The 18240-nt window shown below is 54.1% G+C and overlaps 3 protein-coding genes across 4 annotated transcripts in view; 1 reads left to right on the top strand and 2 right to left on the bottom strand.

Annotated features, from left to right (window-relative positions):
- Positions 1-1253, bottom strand: part of LOC148662309 (antigen peptide transporter 2-like) — a 15288-nt gene extending 14035 nt beyond the window's left edge. For both annotated transcript variants that reach the window (XM_088631852.1, XM_088631853.1), the window contains exon 1: positions 1107-1253. The gene's annotated coding sequence lies outside the window, so the exon portion shown is untranslated. The remainder of the gene's footprint in view (positions 1-1106) is intronic.
- LOC148662306 (class I histocompatibility antigen, F10 alpha chain-like) overlaps positions 1-18240 on the bottom strand; it is a 109895-nt gene that overhangs the window by 54865 nt on the left and 36790 nt on the right. The window lies entirely within an intron of this gene.
- On the top strand, positions 1020-18169 carry tap1 (transporter 1, ATP-binding cassette, sub-family B (MDR/TAP)). Its single transcript, XM_088631858.1, has 12 exons — positions 1020-1595; positions 2216-2712; positions 3664-3778; positions 3964-4094; positions 4925-5130; positions 6387-6584; positions 8197-8325; positions 8409-8597; positions 9619-9792; positions 14710-14869; positions 15654-15790; positions 16245-18169. The coding sequence occupies exons 2-12, from the start codon at positions 2220-2222 to the stop codon at positions 16452-16454; spliced, it is 2142 nt and encodes a 713-aa protein (XP_088487984.1). The 5' UTR covers positions 1020-1595; positions 2216-2219; the 3' UTR covers positions 16455-18169.

Here is an 18240-nt window from a genome sequence, read left to right on the forward strand (position 1 = left end):
GTGTGTGTGTGTGAGGACAGACACCCCACTGCAGGGCCTGACGTCTACTGTCTGTGTGTGTGTGTGAGGACAGACACCCCACTGCAGGGCCTGACGTCTACTGTCTGTGTGTGTGTGAGGACAGACACCCCACTGCAGGGCCTGACGTCTACTGTCTGTGTGAGGACAGGCACCCCACTGCAGGGCCTGACGTCTACTGTCTGTGTGTGAGGACAGACACCCCACTGCAGGGCCTGACGTCTACTGTCTGTGTGTGTGTGTGAGGACAGACACCCCACTGCAGGGCCTGACGTCTACTGTCTGTGTGTGTGTGAGGACAGACACCCCACTGCAGGGCCTGACGTCTACTGTCTGTGTGAGGACAGGCACCCCACTGCAGGGCCTGACGTCTACTGTCTGTGTGTGAGGACAGACACCCCACTGCAGGGCCTGACGTCTACTGTCTGTGTGTGTGTGAGGACAGACACCCCACTGCAGGGCCTGACGTCTACTGTCTGTGAGAGGACAGACATCCCACTGCAGGGCCTGACGTCTACTGTCTGTGTGTGTGTGTGTGAGGACAGACACCCCACTGCAGGGCCTGACGTCTACTGTCTGTGTGTGTGTGTGTGAGGACAGACACCCCACTGCAGGGCCTGACGTCTACTGTCTGTGTGTGTGTGTGTGAGGACAGACACCCCACTGCAGGGCCTGACGTCTACTGTCTGTGTGTGTGTGAGGACAGACACCCCACTGCAGGGCCTGACATCTACTGTCTGTGTGTGTGAGAGGACAGACACCCCACTGCAGGGCCTGACGTCTACTGTCTGTGTGTGTGTGTGAGGACAGACACCCCACTGCAGGGCCTGACGTCTACTGTCTGTGTGTGTGTGAGGACAGACACCCCACTGCAGGGCCTGACGTCTACTGTCTGTGTGTGTGTGTGAGGACAGACACCCCACTGCAGGGCCTGACGTCTACTGTCTGTGTGTGTGTGTGTGTGAGGACAGGCACCCCACTGCAGGGCCTGACGCCTGACCTGTGCCCTGGTTCTGTCACACGGCGCGGCCACCACACGCGTGGACGCCCTGCCCGGCGCGGCCTGCGCGGGGGCCCGGGAGTCTTACCCGGCTGTGCGTCCGGCCTGCTCCCGGCCCGGTCACGACCGTGTCGCGTGTTTCTTGTCCACGGACGAGGCTCTGCCCGGCCGGTGGAGAGTCCGCGAGTGGGAGTGGGGAGTGGGGAGTGGGGTCAGTTCACCGTCTCTCTGGTCCTGGTGCTGGAACTGGAGCTGCAGAGCGCGCCGCGGGCTTCCGGGTCCGTGTGCAGAGAGAGAGAGTGTGTGTGTGCGTGGGGGGTGTGTCTGTGATTCTGTCTCGGTTACCACTTCCTCTCAAACCTACTTTCGGTTTCGCGGGAGGCTGTAAAGGCAGCGGCGCAGCCGGTCGACCCCGCAGTCCACTGGACACGGCGTCTCCAGGAGTCTCTGTCTCTCTCTCTCTCCCCCGAACCGACACCGGAACCGGCACCCCGACCCGCACGGCCCACAGGCTCAAGCACAGCGCCCTGCGTGACGTCCAAGCCGCCGCCGAGTCCAGAAGCCAGCGAGAAGGCAGGTGAGACGACAACAACATCAACATCGACTAAAAGCGCGCGTCGTGAAATAATCCGGGAGTTCTGTGGGTTTGTTTCCACGCCGCGGCCCGTTCGCCGCCGCCCCTGGCCCGGCTGTCGGTTCTGGGCGGGTGAGCGCGGACGGGAAAGTGAAAGTCAGACCAGCAGGGGAGGGGGTTTCCTCACAGCGTGCGTGAGGAGACTCGCATCGTTACTGCTGAACACGAATGTACTCTCTCTCTCAGTGTTCAGTGTCCTGGAGTGTATTGTCCCCTCTCTCTCTCAGTGTTCAGTGTCCTGGAGTGGAATAACCCCCCCCTCTCTCTCTCTGTGTGTGTTCAGGGTCCTGGAGTGGATTAACCCCCCTCTCTCTCTCTCTCTCTGTGTGTTCAGGGTCCTGGAGTGGATTAACCCCCCTCTCTCTCTCAGTGTTCAGTGTCCTGGAGTGGAATAACCCCTCTCTCTCTCAGTGTTCAGGGTCCTGGAGTGGATTAACCCCCCTCTCTCTCTCTCTCAGTGCTCAGTGTCCTGGAGTGGATTAACCCCCCTCTCTCTCTCTCTCAGTGTTCAGTGTCCTGGAGTGGATTAACCCCCCCCTCTCTCTCTCTCTCGGTGTGTTCAGGGCCATGCCGGCGCTGGTGTCTCTCTGTGTGCTGCTTGGCGCTGACCTGTGTGCGGTCCGGACTCTGCGCTGGCTCCAGCTGGGCCCCGGGCTGGGCCTGAGCCCGCTGTGGGCGGTGTGGGGGGCCGGCGCGCTGCGCGCGGCCCTGCTGGGGGCGCTGCTGGCCCTGCCCGCGCTGTCGGGGCCGCGGGGCGCGGGCGCTGGGGTGGCGGTCCTGGCCCTGCTGCCCCCCGCCCACGCCACCCTGCGCCGCGCGGCGGGCGACCCCGCGCTGGACCTGCTGTGGGGCTGGCACTCCTGGGGAGGCCTGGCGCAGGGCTACGCCGCGCTGGCCGTGAGCTCGCTGCTCTGGCAGCGCTACGGGCCCTCCTCGGCCCCGGGGCCCTCCAGGGGCCCCCCCAGACCCGGCCCCTCTCTGCACAGGCTGCTGGGGTACATGCGCCCCAACGCCAAGCAGTTCGTGTGCGTGGTGGTCTTCCTCATCGTCTCCTCTCTGGGTGAGTACTGGTCCGCCCCGGGTTTTACAGACTCCCAGTGCGCAGCAGTCTGATCCGCTCCAGGTGTGACAGTGCAGCAGTCTGATCCGCTCCAGGTGTGACAGTGCTATCAGACTCCCAGTGCGCAGCAGTCTGATCCGCTCCAGGTGTGACAGTGCTGTCAGTCAGACTCCCAGTGCGCAGCAGTCTGATCCGCTCCAGGTGTGACAGTGCTGTCAGTCAGACTCCCAGTGCGCAGCAGTCTGATCCGCTCCAGGTGTGACAGTGCTGTCAGTCAGACTCCCAGTGCGCAGCAGTCTGATCCGCTCCAGGTGTGACAGTGCAGTCAGTCAGACTCCCAGTGCGCAGCAGTCTGATCCGCTCCAGGTGCGACAGTGCTGTCAGTCAGACTCCCAGTGCGCAGCAGTCTGATCCGCTCCAGGTGTGACAGTGCTGTCAGTCAGACTCCCAGTGCGCAGCAGTCTGATCCGCTCCAGGTGTGACAGTGCTGTCAGTCAGACTCCCAGTGCGCAGCAGTCTGATCCGCTCCAGGTGTGACAGTGCTGTCAGACTCCCAGTGCGCAGCAGTCTGATCCGCTCCAGGTGTGACAGTGCTGTCAGACTCCCAGTGCACAGCAGTCTGATCCGCTCCAGGTGTGACAGTGCTGTCAGTCAGACTCTCAGTGCGCAGCAGTCTGATCCGCTCCAGGTGCGACAGTGCTGTCAGTCAGACTCCCAGTGCGCAGCAGTCTGATCCGCTCCAGGTGTGACAGTGCTGTCAGTCAGACTCCCAGTGCGCAGCAGTCTGATCCGCTCCAGGTGTGACAGTGCTGTCAGTCAGACTCCCAGTGTGCAGCAGTCTGATCCGCTCCAGGTGTGACAGTGCTGTCAGTCAGACTCCCAGTGCGCAGCAGTCTGATCCGCTCCAGGTGTGACAGTGGATTGAGGAGTGTCTGGGGTGTGTGTGCTCAGGTGAGATGGCCATGCCCTACTACACTGGACGCATGACGGACTGGATCATGAACGAGGACGCCCCTGAGGCCTTCACCCACGCCATCACTGCCATGACCCTGCTGACCGCCATGAGGTGAGTGTGATCCTGACACACACAGGCACAGGCACACACCTGACACACAGGCACACACACACACGCACACACTCGCACACTCCTGACACACAGAGGGCCCAGTGTGTACGCTGTGTGTTCCAGTGGGCTGTCGCAGGACTACAGATCCCTGTCTCCCTGTCTCCCTGTCTCCCTGTGCCTCTCAGTGCGGTGTGCGAGTTCGTCTGCGACCTAATCTACAACGTGACCATGAGCCGGATCCACACCAGAATCCAGAGCCTGGTTTTCCGCTCCGTCCTGAAGCAGGAGATTGCGTTCTTCGACAAGGAGCAAACTGGTACTCGCACTGTACTCACACCGTACTCGCACTGTGATTATACTGTACTCACATCTTACTCACACTGATCATACTGTACACACAGTGTACTCACACTGTACTCACGCTGTCTGATACTGTCTCACACTGATCATACTGTACACACAGTGTACTCACACTGTACTCATGCTGTCTGATACTGTCTCACACTGATCATACTGTACACACAGTGGTACTCGCACTGTACTCACCCCCTACTCACTCTGTCTGATACTGTCTCGCACTGATCATACTGTACACACAGTGTACTCACACTGTACTCACCCCCTACTCACTCTGTCTGATACTGTCTCACACTGATCATACTGTACACACAGTGGTACTTGCACTGTACTCACCCTGTCTGATACTGTACTCACACTGATCATACTGTACACACAGTGTACTCACACTGTACTCACCCCCTACTCACTCTGTCTGATACTGTACTCACACTGATCATACTGTACACACAGTGTACTCACACTGTGCTCACCCCCTACTCACTCTGTCTGATACTGTCTCACACTGATCATACTGTACACACAGTGTACTCACACTGTACTCACCCCCTACTCACTCTGTCTGATACTGTACTCACACTGATCATACTGTACACACAGTGTACTCACACTGTGCTCACCCCCTACTCACTCTGTCTGATACTGTCTCACACTGATCATACTGTACACACACAGTGTACTCACCCCCTGATCATTCTCTCATACTGTACTCAAACCCTGCTCACTCTGTCTGATGCTGTACACACATTGGACTCACACGAGTATGCACGCCCTCTGCCCCTGCCCCAGGTGACATCGTGTCCCGGATCACCACCGACACCAACACCATGACGGAGTCCCTGAGCGAGAAGCTCAGCCTGCTCATGTGGTACTTCATGCGCGTTGTCTTCCTCTTCTCCTTCATGCTGGGGCTGTCCTGGCGGCTGTCCGCCTTCACCGCGCTGGGGCTGCCCGTCATCTGGATCGTCCCCGAGATCTCCGGCAAGTTCTACCAGGTACAGCCAGAGCGGTCTGATCCGCTCCAGGTGTGACAGTGCAGCAGTCTGATCCGCTCCAGGTGTGACAGTGCAGCAGTCTGATCCGCTCCAGGTGTGACAGTGCTGTCAGTCAGACTCCCAGTGTGCAGCAGTCTGATCCGCTCCAGGTGTGACAGTGCTGTCAGTCAGACTCCCAGTGCGCAGCAGTCTGATCCGCTCCAGGTGTGACAGTGCTGTCAGTCAGACTCCCAGTGCGCAGCAGTCTGATCCGCTCCAGGTGTGACAGTGCTGTCAGTCAGACTCCCAGTGCGCAGCAGTCTGATCCGCTCCAGGTGTGACAGTGCTGTCAGTCAGACTCCCAGTGCGCAGCAGTCTGATCCGCTCCAGGTGTGACAGTGCTGTCAGTCAGACTCCCAGTGCGCAGCAGTCTGATCCGCTCCAGGTGTGACAGTGCTGTCAGTCAGACTCCCAGTGCGCAGCAGTCTGATCCGCTCCAGGTGTGACAGTGCTGTCAGACTCCCAGTGCGCAGCAGTCTGATCCGCTCCAGGTGTGACAGTGCTGTCAGTCAGACTCCCAGTGCGCAGCAGTCTGATCCGCTCCAGGTGTGACAGTGCTGTCAGTCAGACTCCCAGTGTGCAGCAGTCTGATCCGCTCCAGGTGTGACAGTGCTGTCAGTCAGACTCCCAGTGCGCAGCAGTCTGATCCGCTCCAGGTGTGACAGTGCTGTCAGACTCCCAGTGCGCAGCAGTCTGATCCGCTCCAGGTGTGACAGTGCAGCGGTCTGATCCGCTCCAGGTGTGACAGTGCTGTCAGTCAGACTCCCAGTGTGCAGCAGTCTGATCCGCTCCAGGTGTGACAGTGCTGTCAGACTCCCAGTGCGCAGCAGTCTGATCCGCTCCAGGTGTGACAGTGCAGTCAGTCAGACTCCCAGTGCGCAGCAGTCTGATCCGCTCCAGGTGTGACAGTGCTGTCAGTCAGACTCCCAGTGCGCAGCAGTCTGATCCGCTCCAGGTGTGACAGTGCTGTCAGTCAGACTCCCAGTGCGCAGCAGTCTGATCCGCTCCAGGTGTGACAGTGCTGTCAGCCAGACTCCCAGTGCGCAGCAGTCTGATCCGCTCCAGGTGTGACAGTGCTGTCAGTCAGACTCCCAGTGCGCAGCAGTCTGATCCGCTCCAGGTGTGACAGTGCTGTCAGCCAGACTCCCAATGTCCCTCTCTGTCCTCAGTCTGTCCTGCTGTCCTCACCAGCCCCTGTCCCCCGTCTCTCTCCGCAGTCCCTGTCGGTGAGGGTGCAGGAGTCCCTGGCCAAGGCCAACCACATCGCCCTGCAGGCCTTCTCCTCCATGAAGACCGTGCGCAGCTTCGCCAACGAGCAGGGCGAGGCCCGGCGCTACGCCCAGTGTCTGGACGACACCTATCGCCTCAACCGCATCGAGGCTGCAGCGTACGCGCTGTCCACCTGGACCAACAGCGTGAGTGACCGGCTGTCTGTCTGTGTGTGTGTGACAGTGTGTCTCTCTCTCTCCCAGCTGTCCAGTCTGTGTCCTCTCCTGCAGTCTGTACAGGAGTGTGTGTGTGACAGTGTGTCTCTCTCTCTCTCTCCCAGCTGTCCAGTCTGTGTCCTGTCCTGCAGTCTGTACAGCAGTGTGTGTGTGACAGTGTGTCTCTCTCTCTCTCTCTCCCAGCTGTCCAGTCTGTGTCCTGTCCTGCAGTCTGTACAGGAGTGTGTGTGTGACAGTGTCTCTCTCTCTCTCCCAGCTGTCCAGTCTGTGTCCTGTCCTGCAGTCTGTACAGGAGTGTGTGTGTGACAGTGTCTCTCTCTCTCTCCCAGCTGTCCAGTCTGTGTCCTGTCCTGCAGTCTGTACAGGAGTGTGTGTGTGACAGTGTCTCTCTCTCTCTCCCAGCTGTCCAGTCTGTGTCCTGTCCTGCAGTCTGTACAGGAGTGTGTGTGTGACAGTGTGTCTCTCTCTCTCCCAGCTGTCCAGTCTGTGTCCTGTCCTGCAGTCTGTACAGGAGTGTGTGTGTGACAGTGTGTCTCTCTCTCTCTCTCCCAGCTGTCCAGTCTGTGTCCTGTCCTGCAGTCTGTACAGGAGTGTGTGTGTGACAGTGTCTCTCTCTCTCCCAGCTGTCCAGTCTGTGTCCTGTCCTGCAGTCTGTACAGGAGTGTGTGTGTGACAGTGTCTCTCTCTCTCTCTCCCAGCTGTCCAGTCTGTGTCCTGTCCTGCAGTCTGTACAGGAGTGTGTGTGTGACAGTGTCTCTCTCTCTCTCCCAGCTGTCCAGTCTGTGTCCTGTCCTGCAGTCTGTACAGGAGTGTGTGTGTGACAGTGTGTCTCTCTCTCTCTCTCTCCCAGCTGTCCAGTCTGTGTCCTGTCCTGCAGTCTGTACAGGAGTGTGTGTGTGACAGTGTGTCTCTCTCTCTCCCAGCTGTCCAGTCTGTGTCCTGTCCTGCAGTCTGTACAGGAGTGTGTGTGTGACAGTGTCTCTTTCTCTCTCCCAGCTGTCCAGTCTGTGTCCTGTCCTGCAGTCTGTACAGGAGTGTGTGTGTGACAGTGTCTCTCTCTCTCTCCCAGCTGTCCAGTCTGTGTCCTGTCCTGCAGTCTGTACAGCAGTGTGTGTGTGACAGTGTCTCTCTCTCTCTCCCAGCTGTCCAGTCTGTGTCCTGTCCTGCAGTCTGTACAGGAGTGTGTGTGTGACAGTGTGTCTCTCTCTCTCCCAGCTGTCCAGTCTGTGTCCTGTCCTGCAGTCTGTACAGGAGTGTGTGTGTGACAGTGTCTCTCTCTCTCTCTCCCAGCTGTCCAGTCTGTGTCCTGTCCTGCAGTCTGTACAGGAGTGTGTGTGTGACAGTGTGTCTCTCTCTCTCCCAGCTGTCCAGTCTGTGTCCTGTCCTGCAGTCTGTACAGGAGTGTGTGTGTGACAGTGTCTCTCTCTCTCTCTCCCAGCTGTCCAGTCTGTGTCCTGTCCTGCAGTCTGTACAGGAGTGTGTGTGTGACAGTGTCTCTCTCTCTCCCAGCTGTCCAGTCTGTGTCCTGTCCTGCAGTCTGTACAGGAGTGTGTGTGTGACAGTGTGTCTCTCTCTCTCCCAGCTGTCCAGTCTGGCCCTGAAGGTCAGTATTCTGTACTACGGCGGTCGGCTGGTGACGCGGGGTGATGTGAGCAGTGGGGATCTGGTGTCCTTCGTGCTGTACGAGCTGCAGTTCTCCTCCGCTGTCGAGGTAGGGTTCCCGTGACGACGGTGGTGGGGTCACCCTTCCGGGGGGGCTCTCTCACCCACTCTGCCTGCCCGTCTTCGCCCCAGGTGATGCTGAATTACTTCCCCCACGTTAAGAAGGCCATCGGGGCATCGGAGAAGATCTTCGAGTACGTGGACAGGACCCCTCTCACGCCCCCCAGTGGCACCCTGGCGCCCCGCGCCCTGAACGGCCACGTGGTGTTCAGGAACGTCAGCTTCGCCTACCAGAGCAGGCCCGACACCCTGGTGCTGAAGGTAGTAATAACGGTGTAATAACACTGCGGACACGGGCAATAACACTGTAATAACATACGGGCTCAAAAACACACATACTGACACGCTGCGTGACGCAGTTACTGAGCACAAACTTACCAGGCAGTGGTACAGAAGATGGGTAATAGAACAGCAGACTCATGTAATAAAAGTGTAATAACGTTGCTATAATACTGTCACACACACACTACACGACAGCGTTATACCTTTACGCCTTAAAGCTGAAGGTAGTAATAACACTGTAATAATACTACAACTGCGAGGAATAAGATTGTAATAACATAATGGCTCCCTACATACTGACACACTGCGTGACAGTTACTGAGCACAAACTTAGCAGACGGTGATACTGAACATAGTATGAACACTGCAGACACAGGTAATAACAGTGTAATAACATTTCTGCAATACTCTTGTCATACACATCCTGCACGACGGCGTTGTTGCTGGACACCTTGGGGCTGAAGGTAGTGATAACAGTGTAATAACACCGCACACACATGCAGTAACACTGTAATAACACACTGGCTCACACACATGCGGACACACTGCGTGACACAATGACTGTAGTACAAACATACACGAGAATGATACTGAAGATGGTAATAGCGCTATAAATAACAATATAATAACAATATATTATTATTCATATAATAATAACAGTGTAATAAAATTGCCACAATAGTGAGTGAGACACACTGCATGACAGCGTTGTTTCCACACGTTGGTAATAACGCTGCGGACGCTTGTAATAATAATGTAATAACCTTGTTACAAGCGGTACACGCTGCACAGCAGTGTTTTAGCAACACAAACATACTAGACAGCGGTATTGAAGGCAGGAATTATAGAGATATACTGCAGTAGTGGAGGAGCAGTGTAATAGCACAGGGAGTGATTTCTAATTAATGACACTGCCGTTACATTGTCATCCACCATGAGGCTGATGGCTTAGTCACAGCACTGTAATAAAGATATAACTCCTCAATCTGTCTTACTGCAGAATGTTTCTCTGGAGCTGAGGCCTGGCCAGATCACCGCTCTGGTCGGACCCTCCGGAGGAGGAAAGACCACCTGTGTGAGTCTGCTGGAGAGATTCTACGGGCCCCAGGAGGGAGAGATCCTGCTGGACGGACACCCACTGCAGGAGTACGAGCACAGCTACCTGCACAGCAAGGTACTACAGTAATAACACTGTACTGCACTGTACTACAGCACAGCAAGGTACTGATACTGCACTACAGTAATAACACTGTACTGCACTGTACTACAGCACAGCGAGGCACCGATACTGTACTGCAGTAATAACACTGTACTGCACTGTACTACAGCACAGCGAGGCACCGATACTGTACTGCAGTAATAACACTGTACTGCACTGTACTACAGCACAGTGAGGTACCGATACTGCACTGTACTACAGTAATAACACTGTACTGCACTGTACTACAGCACAGTGAGGCACCGATACTGTACTACAGTAATAACACTGTACTGCACTGTACTACAGCACAGCGAGGCACCGATACTGTACTGTACTACAGTAATAACACTGTACTGCACTGTACTACAGCACAGCAAGGTACTGATACTGTACTACAGTAATAACACTGTACTGCACTGTACTACAGCACAGCAAGGTACTGATACTGCACTACAGTAATAACACTGTACTGCACTGTACTACAGCACAGCGAGGCACCGATACTGTACTGTACTACAGTAATAACACTGTACTGCACTGTACTACAGCACAGCAAGGTACTGATACTGTACTACAGTAATAACACTGTACTGCACTGTACTACAGCACAGCAAGGTACTGATACTGCACTACAGTAATAACACTGTACTGCACTGTACTACAGCACAGCGAGGCACCGATACTGCACTGTACTACAGTAATAACACTGTACTGCACTGTACTACAGCACAGTGAGGCACCGATACTGTACTACAGTAATAACACTGTACTGCACTGTACTACAGCACAGCAAGGTACTACAGTAATAACACTGTACTACAGTAATAACACTGTACTGCACTGTACTACAGCACAGTGAGGTACCGATACTGCACTGTACTGCAGTAATAACACTGTACTGCACTGTACTACAGCACAGTGAGGTACCGATACTGTACTACAGTAATAACACTGTACTGCACTGTACTACAGCACAGCGAGGTACTGATACTGTACTACAGTAATAACACTGTACTGCACTGTACTACAGCACAGCGAGGCACTGATACTGTACTGCAGTAATAACACTGTACTGCAGTAATAACACTGTACTGCAGTAATAACACTGTACTGCACTGTACTACAGCACAGTGAGGCACTGATACTGTACTACAGTAATAACACTGTACTGCACTGTACTACAGCACAGCGAGGTACTGATACTGTACTACAGTAATAACACTGTACTGCACTGTACTACAGCACAGCGAGGCACCGATACTGTACTGTACTACAGTAATAACACTGTACTGCACTGTACTACAGCACAGCAAGGTACTGATACTGTACTACAGTAATAACACTGTACTGCACTGTACTACAGCACAGCGAGGCACCGATACTGTACTGTACTACAGTAATAACAGTGTACTGCAGTAATAACACTGTACTGCACTGTACTACAGCACAGCGAGGTACCGATACTGCACTGTACTACAGTAATAACACTGTACTGCACTGTACTACAGCACAGCAAGGTACTGATACTGTACTACAGTAATAACACTGTACTGCACTGTACTACAGCACAGCAAGGTACTGATACTGCACTACAGTAATAACACTGTACTGCACTGTACTACAGCACAGCGAGGTACCGATACTGCACTGTACTGCAGTAATAACACTGTACTGCACTGTACTACAGCACAGCGAGGTACCGTTACTGTACTACAGTAATAACACTGTACTGCACTGTACTACAGCACAGCAAGGTACTGATACTGCACTACAGTAATAACACTGTACTGCACTGTACTACAGCACAGCGAGGCACCGATACTGTACTGCAGTAATAACACTGTACTGCACTGTACTACAGCACAGCGAGGCACCGATACTGCACTGTACTACAGTAATAACACTATACTGCACTGTACTACAGCACAGCGAGGTACCGATACTGCACTACAGTAATAACACTGTACTGCACTGTACTACAGCACAGCGAGGCACCGATACTGTACTGCAGTAATAACACTGTACTGCACTGTACTACAGCACAGCGAGGCACCGATACTGTACTGCAGTAATAACACTGTACTGCACTGTACTACAGCACAGTGAGGTACCGATACTGCACTGTACTACAGTAATAACACTGTACTGCACTGTACTACAGCACAGTGAGGCACCGATACTGTACTACAGTAATAACACTGTACTGCACTGTACTACAGCACAGCGAGGCACCGATACTGTACTGTACTACAGTAATAACACTGTACTGCACTGTACTACAGCACAGCAAGGTACTGATACTGTACTACAGTAATAACACTGTACTGCACTGTACTACAGCACAGCAAGGTACTGATACTGCACTACAGTAATAACACTGTACTGCACTGTACTACAGCACAGCGAGGCACCGATACTGCACTGTACTACAGTAATAACACTGTACTGCACTGTACTACAGCACAGCGAGGCACCGATACTGTACTGCAGTAATAACACTGTACTGCACTGTACTACAGCACAGCGAGGCACCGATACTGTACTGCAGTAATAACACTGTACTGCACTGTACTACAGCACAGTGAGGTACCGATACTGCACTGTACTACAGTAATAACACTGTACTGCACTGTACTACAGCACAGTGAGGCACCGATACTGTACTACAGTAATAACACTGTACTGCACTGTACTACAGCACAGCGAGGCACCGATACTGTACTGTACTACAGTAATAACACTGTACTGCACTGTACTACAGCACAGCAAGGTACTGATACTGTACTACAGTAATAACACTGTACTGCACTGTACTACAGCACAGCAAGGTACTGATACTGCACTACAGTAATAACACTGTACTGCACTGTACTACAGCACAGCGAGGCACCGATACTGCACTGTACTACAGTAATAACACTGTACTGCACTGTACTACAGCACAGTGAGGCACCGATACTGTACTACAGTAATAACACTGTACTGCACTGTACTACAGCACAGCAAGGTACTACAGTAATAACACTGTACTACAGTAATAACACTGTACTGCACTGTACTACAGCACAGTGAGGTACCGATACTGCACTGTACTGCAGTAATAACACTGTACTGCACTGTACTACAGCACAGTGAGGTACCGATACTGTACTACAGTAATAACACTGTACTGCACTGTACTACAGCACAGCGAGGTACTGATACTGTACTACAGTAATAACACTGTACTGCACTGTACTACAGCACAGCGAGGCACTGATACTGTACTGCAGTAATAACACTGTACTGCAGTAATAACACTGTACTGCACTGTACTACAGCACAGTGAGGCACTGATACTGTACTACAGTAATAACACTGTACTGCACTGTACTACAGCACAGCGAGGTACTGATACTGTACTACAGTAATAACACTGTACTGCACTGTACTACAGCACAGCGAGGCACCGATACTGTACTGTACTACAGTAATAACACTGTACTGCACTGTACTACAGCACAGCAAGGTACTGATACTGTACTACAGTAATAACACTGTACTGCACTGTACTACAGCACAGCGAGGCACCGATACTGTACTGTACTACAGTAATAACAGTGTACTGCAGTAATAACACTGTACTGCACTGTACTACAGCACAGCGAGGTACCGATACTGCACTGTACTACAGTAATAACACTGTACTGCACTGTACTACAGCACAGCAAGGTACTGATACTGTACTACAGTAATAACACTGTACTGCACTGTACTACAGCACAGCAAGGTACTGATACTGCACTACAGTAATAACACTGTACTGCACTGTACTACAGCACAGCGAGGTACCGATACTGCACTGTACTGCAGTAATAACACTGTACTGCACTGTACTACAGCACAGCGAGGTACCGTTACTGTACTACAGTAATAACACTGTACTGCACTGTACTACAGCACAGCAAGGTACTGATACTGCACTACAGTAATAACACTGTACTGCACTGTACTACAGCACAGCGAGGCACCGATACTGTACTGCAGTAATAACACTGTACTGCACTGTACTACAGCACAGCGAGGCACCGATACTGCACTGTACTACAGTAATAACACTATACTGCACTGTACTACAGCACAGCGAGGTACCGATACTGCACTGTACTGCAGTAATAACACTGTACTGCACTGTACTACAGCACAGCGAGGCACCGATACTGTACTACAGTAATAATACTGTACTGCACTGTACTACAGCACAGTGAGGTACTGATACTGTACTACAGTAATAACACTGTACTGCACTGTACTACAGCACAGCCAGGTACCGATACTGCACTGTACTGCAGTAATAACACTGTACTGCACTGTACTACAGCACAGCGAGGCACCGATACTGTACTGCAGTAATAACACTGTACTGCACTGTACTACAGCACAGCAAGGTACCGATACTGTACTGCAGTAATAACACTGTAGTGCACTGTACTACAGCACAGCGAGGTACCGATACTGCACTGTACTACAATAATAACACTGTACTGCACTGTACTACAGCACAGCGAGGTACCGATACTGCACTGTACTGCAGTAATAACACTGTACTGCACTGTACTACAGCACAGCAAGGTACCGATACTGTACTGCAGTAATAACACTGTACTGCACTGTACTACAGCACAGCGAGGCACCGATACTGTACTACAGTAATAACACTGTACTGCACTGTACTACAGTAATAATACTATACTGCACTGTACTACAGCACAGCGAGGTACTGATACTGGACTGTACTACAGTGGTCAGTGTGTCCAGACTCTGTGTGTGTCCAGATTGCGGTGGTCAGTGTGTCCGCTCTTCCCCTGTCCAGATCACAGTGGTCAGTGTGTCCCCTCTCTCTCTGTCCAGATCGCAGTGGTCAGCCAGGAGCCAGTGCTGTTTGCTCGCCCGGTCAGGGAGAACATCGCCTATGGACGAGAGGACGCCGAGGACGAGGACGTGACCAGCGCTGCCCGGCAGGCCAACGCCCACGACTTCATCCAGGGGCTGCAGAGCGGCTACAACACAGGTCCGGCCTGTCCACTTGTCCGTCTGTCCACTCTGAGGGCACCTGTCCACCTGTCCGTCTGTCTGTCCAGTCTGAGAGTGCCTGTCCGTCTGTCTGTCCAGTCTAAGAGTGCCTGTCCGTCTGTCTGTCCAGTCTAAGAGTGCCTGTCCGTCTGTCCGTCTGTCTGTCCAGTCTGAGAGTGCCTGTCCACCTGTCCGTCTGTCCGGTCTGAGAGTGCCTGTCCACCTGTCCGTCCGTCTGTCCCGTCTGAGAGTGCCTGTCCACCTGTCTGTCCAGTCTGAGAGTGCCTGTCCACCTGTCCGTCCGTCTGTCCAGTCTGAGAGTGCCTGTCCACCTGTCTGTCTGTCTCTCCAGTCTGAGAGCGCCTGTCCACCTGTCCGTCTGTCTGTCCAGTCTGAGAGTGCCTGTCCACCTGTCTGTCTGTCTGTCCTCAGGCGTTTCTGTTTCTCTGGGTGCTGAGTGTACTCTGCTGAGCTGTGCTGTAGTGTACTCTACTGTACTCTACTGTACTGGGCTGTACTGGGCTGTAGTGTACTCTGCTGGGCTGGGCTGTACTGGGCTGTAGTGTACTCTGCTGGGCTGGGCTGTACTGGGCTGTACTGTGCTGTAGTGTACTCTACTGTACTGGGCTGTACTGGGCTGTAGTGTACTCTGCTGGGCTGGGCTGTACTGGGCTGTAGTGTACTCTGCTGAGCTGGGCTGTACTGGGCTGTAGTGTGCTGTACTGGGCTGTAGTGTACTCTGCTGGGCTGGGCTCAGTCTGGTCTGTGTCTCCGTGTCTCAGATGCGGGGGAGAAGGGGGGACAGCTGTCTGGGGGACAGAAACAGCGCATTGCCATCGCCCGGGCCCTGATCAGACACCCGCGGGTCCTCGTCCTTGATGACGCCACCAGCTCACTGGACACTGAGAGCGAACACATGGTAGGGCTGGTACACAACCTGTCTCTCTCTCTGTGCAGTGTCTCTGTATTAACCCCTCTCTCTCTGTGTGTGCAGTGTTTCAGTGTGTATTAACCCCTTTCTCTCTGTGCAGTGTCTCAGTGTGTATTAACCCCTCTCTCTCTCTCTGTGCAGTGTCTCTGTCTGTATTAACCCCTCTCTCTCTCTCTGTGCAGTGTCTCTGTCTGTATTAACCCCTCTCTCTCTCTGTGTGCAGTGTCTCTGTCTGTATTAACCCCTCTCTCTCTCTGTGTGCAGTGTCTCTGTCTGTATTAACCCCTCTCTCTCTCTGTGTGCAGTGGTTCTGTCTGTATTAACCCCTTTCTCTCTGTGCAGTGTCTCAGTGTGTATTAACCCCTCTCTCTCTCAGTGTGTATTAACCCCTCTCTCTCTCTGTACAGTGTGTATTAACCCCTCTCTCTCTCTCTCTCTGCAGGTGCACCAGGCCCTGCTGGACGGGTCGCGGCCCTGCTCGGTCCTGCTGATCGCTCACCGGCTGGCGGTGGTGGAGCAGGCGGACCACATCGTGGTTCTGTCGGGGGGCGCAGTGGTGGAGCAGGGGAGCCACGCCCAGCTGCTGGAGAGCAGGGGGGTGTACTGGGGGCTGGTGCAGAAGCAGAACCAGGGGTTCCAGCGCCCTCTGTGACCCCAGAGCCCCAGAACCTGCTCTCCTGCTGCGCCCCCTCTCTCTCCCCAGACTCGGACCCAGTCAGACCCACTCACTCTGAGCCACCTGACCGCCTCAGGACCGGGTCTGGTTCTGTGAGCAGTACCAGCTGCAGACACTGTGCTGTGGGTCAGGACCGGGCCCGGTTCTGTGAGCAGTACCAGCTGCAGACACTGTGCTGTGGGTCAGAACCGGGCCCTGGCCTGTGTGCAGTACCAGCTGCAGACACTGTGCTGTGGGTCAGGACCGGGCCCGGTTCTGTGAGCAGTACCAGCTGCAGACACTGTGCTGTGGGTCAGGACCGGGTCTGGTTCTGTGAGCAGTACCAGCTGCAGACACTGTGCTGTGGGTCAGGACCGGGCCCGGTTCTGTGAGCAGTACCAGCTGCAGACACTGTGCTGTGGGTCAGGACCGGGTCTGGTTCTGTGAGCAGTACCAGCTGCAGACACTGTGCTGTGGGTCAGGACCGGGCCCGGTTCTGTGAGCAGTACCAGCTGCAGACACTGTGCTGTGGGTCAGGACCGGGTCTGGTTCTGTGAGCAGTACCAGCTGCAGACACTGTGCTGTGGGTCAGGACCGGGCCCGGTTCTGTGAGCAGTACCAGCTGCAGACACTGTGCTGTGGGTCAGGACCGGGTCTGGTTCTGTGAGCAGTACCAGCTGCAGACACTGTGCTGTGGGTCAGGACCGGGCCCGGGTCTGTGAGTAGTACCAGCTGCAGACACAGTGCTGCGGGTCAGGACCGGGCCTGGTTCTGTGAGCAGTACCACCTGCAGACACAGTGCTGCGGGTCAGGACCGGGCCCGGTTCTGTGAGCAGTACCAGCTGCAGACACAGTGCTGCGGGTCAGGACCGGGCCTGGTTCTGTGAGCAGTACCACCTGCAGACACAGTGCTGTGGGTCAGGACCGGGCCCGGTTCTGTGAGCAGTACCAGCCGCAGACACAGTGCTGTGGGTCAGGACCGGGCCCGGTTCTGTGAGCAGTACCAGCCGCAGACACAGTGCTGTGGGTCAGGACCGGGCCCGGTTCTGTGAGCAGTACCAGCCGCAGACACAGTGCTGTGGGTCAGGACCGGGCCCGGTTCTGTGAGCAGTACCAGCTGCAGACTCTCCCTGTATTATCCTGACTCTCTGTGGTCATTACAAATCCCAGGGCGCTTCTCGAAAAGAGTAGGGGTGTAACCCCGGCGTCCTGGCCACATTTCCCATGGGCCCTTACCAGTCCTGGCCTCCTGATCACCCCCCTCTCTGAACTGGCCTCATCCCTCTGCTCTCCTCCCCCTGAGAGCTGCTGTGTGGGGAGTGTTCTGGTGCATCATCCAGGTGGGGTACACACTGGTGGTGGTGGAGGGGATCCCCATTACCTGTAAAGTGCTCTGAGTGGAGTGTCCAGAAAAGCGCTATATAAGTGTAAGCAATTATTATCATTATTAATATTATTATTATTATCATCATTATCATTATTATTATCACGGGAGGGTGCCAGCGTGCTGTGCGGGAGAGCTCCACTCACGACTCGTAATTTATTGCTCAGTTATGTCAGATGGTCTCCTGCTCCTGCAGTCTCTCCACGTGATCCCGGTCCAGGCCGATCCGAGCGGAGCCTCCCCAGCTCCCGGATCGGCTTCCCGCTGTGGCAGAATCGTTCTGGCGTCTTCTTCTGGTTTCAGAATAAAATATTTTTGTGTGTTTTCACTTGGCTTCCTTGACTGTTCTTATTTTTAAAAAAAATGTTTGATCAAGCGGTGATCTCATCCAGCAGACGG

The sequence above is a fragment of the Lepisosteus platostomus genome, chromosome 5, assembly GCF_059453375.1.
Source record: "Lepisosteus platostomus isolate fLepPlt1 chromosome 5, fLepPlt1.hap1, whole genome shotgun sequence".
Classification (NCBI taxonomy): domain Eukaryota; kingdom Metazoa; phylum Chordata; class Actinopteri; order Semionotiformes; family Lepisosteidae; genus Lepisosteus; species Lepisosteus platostomus.

Coding starts and splice junctions, on each gene's coding strand:
- tap1 (XM_088631858.1), top strand. CDS start 2,220: ATGCCGGCGCTGGTGTCTCTCTGTGTGCTGCTTGGCGCTGACCTGTGT. Junction 3,779..3,963: donor ACCCTGCTGACCGCCATGAG/GTGAGTGTGATC, acceptor TGTGCCTCTCAG/TGCGGTGTGCGAGTTCGTCT. Junction 14,870..15,653: donor GCAGAGCGGCTACAACACAG/GTCCGGCCTGTC, acceptor TCCGTGTCTCAG/ATGCGGGGGAGAAGGGGGGA.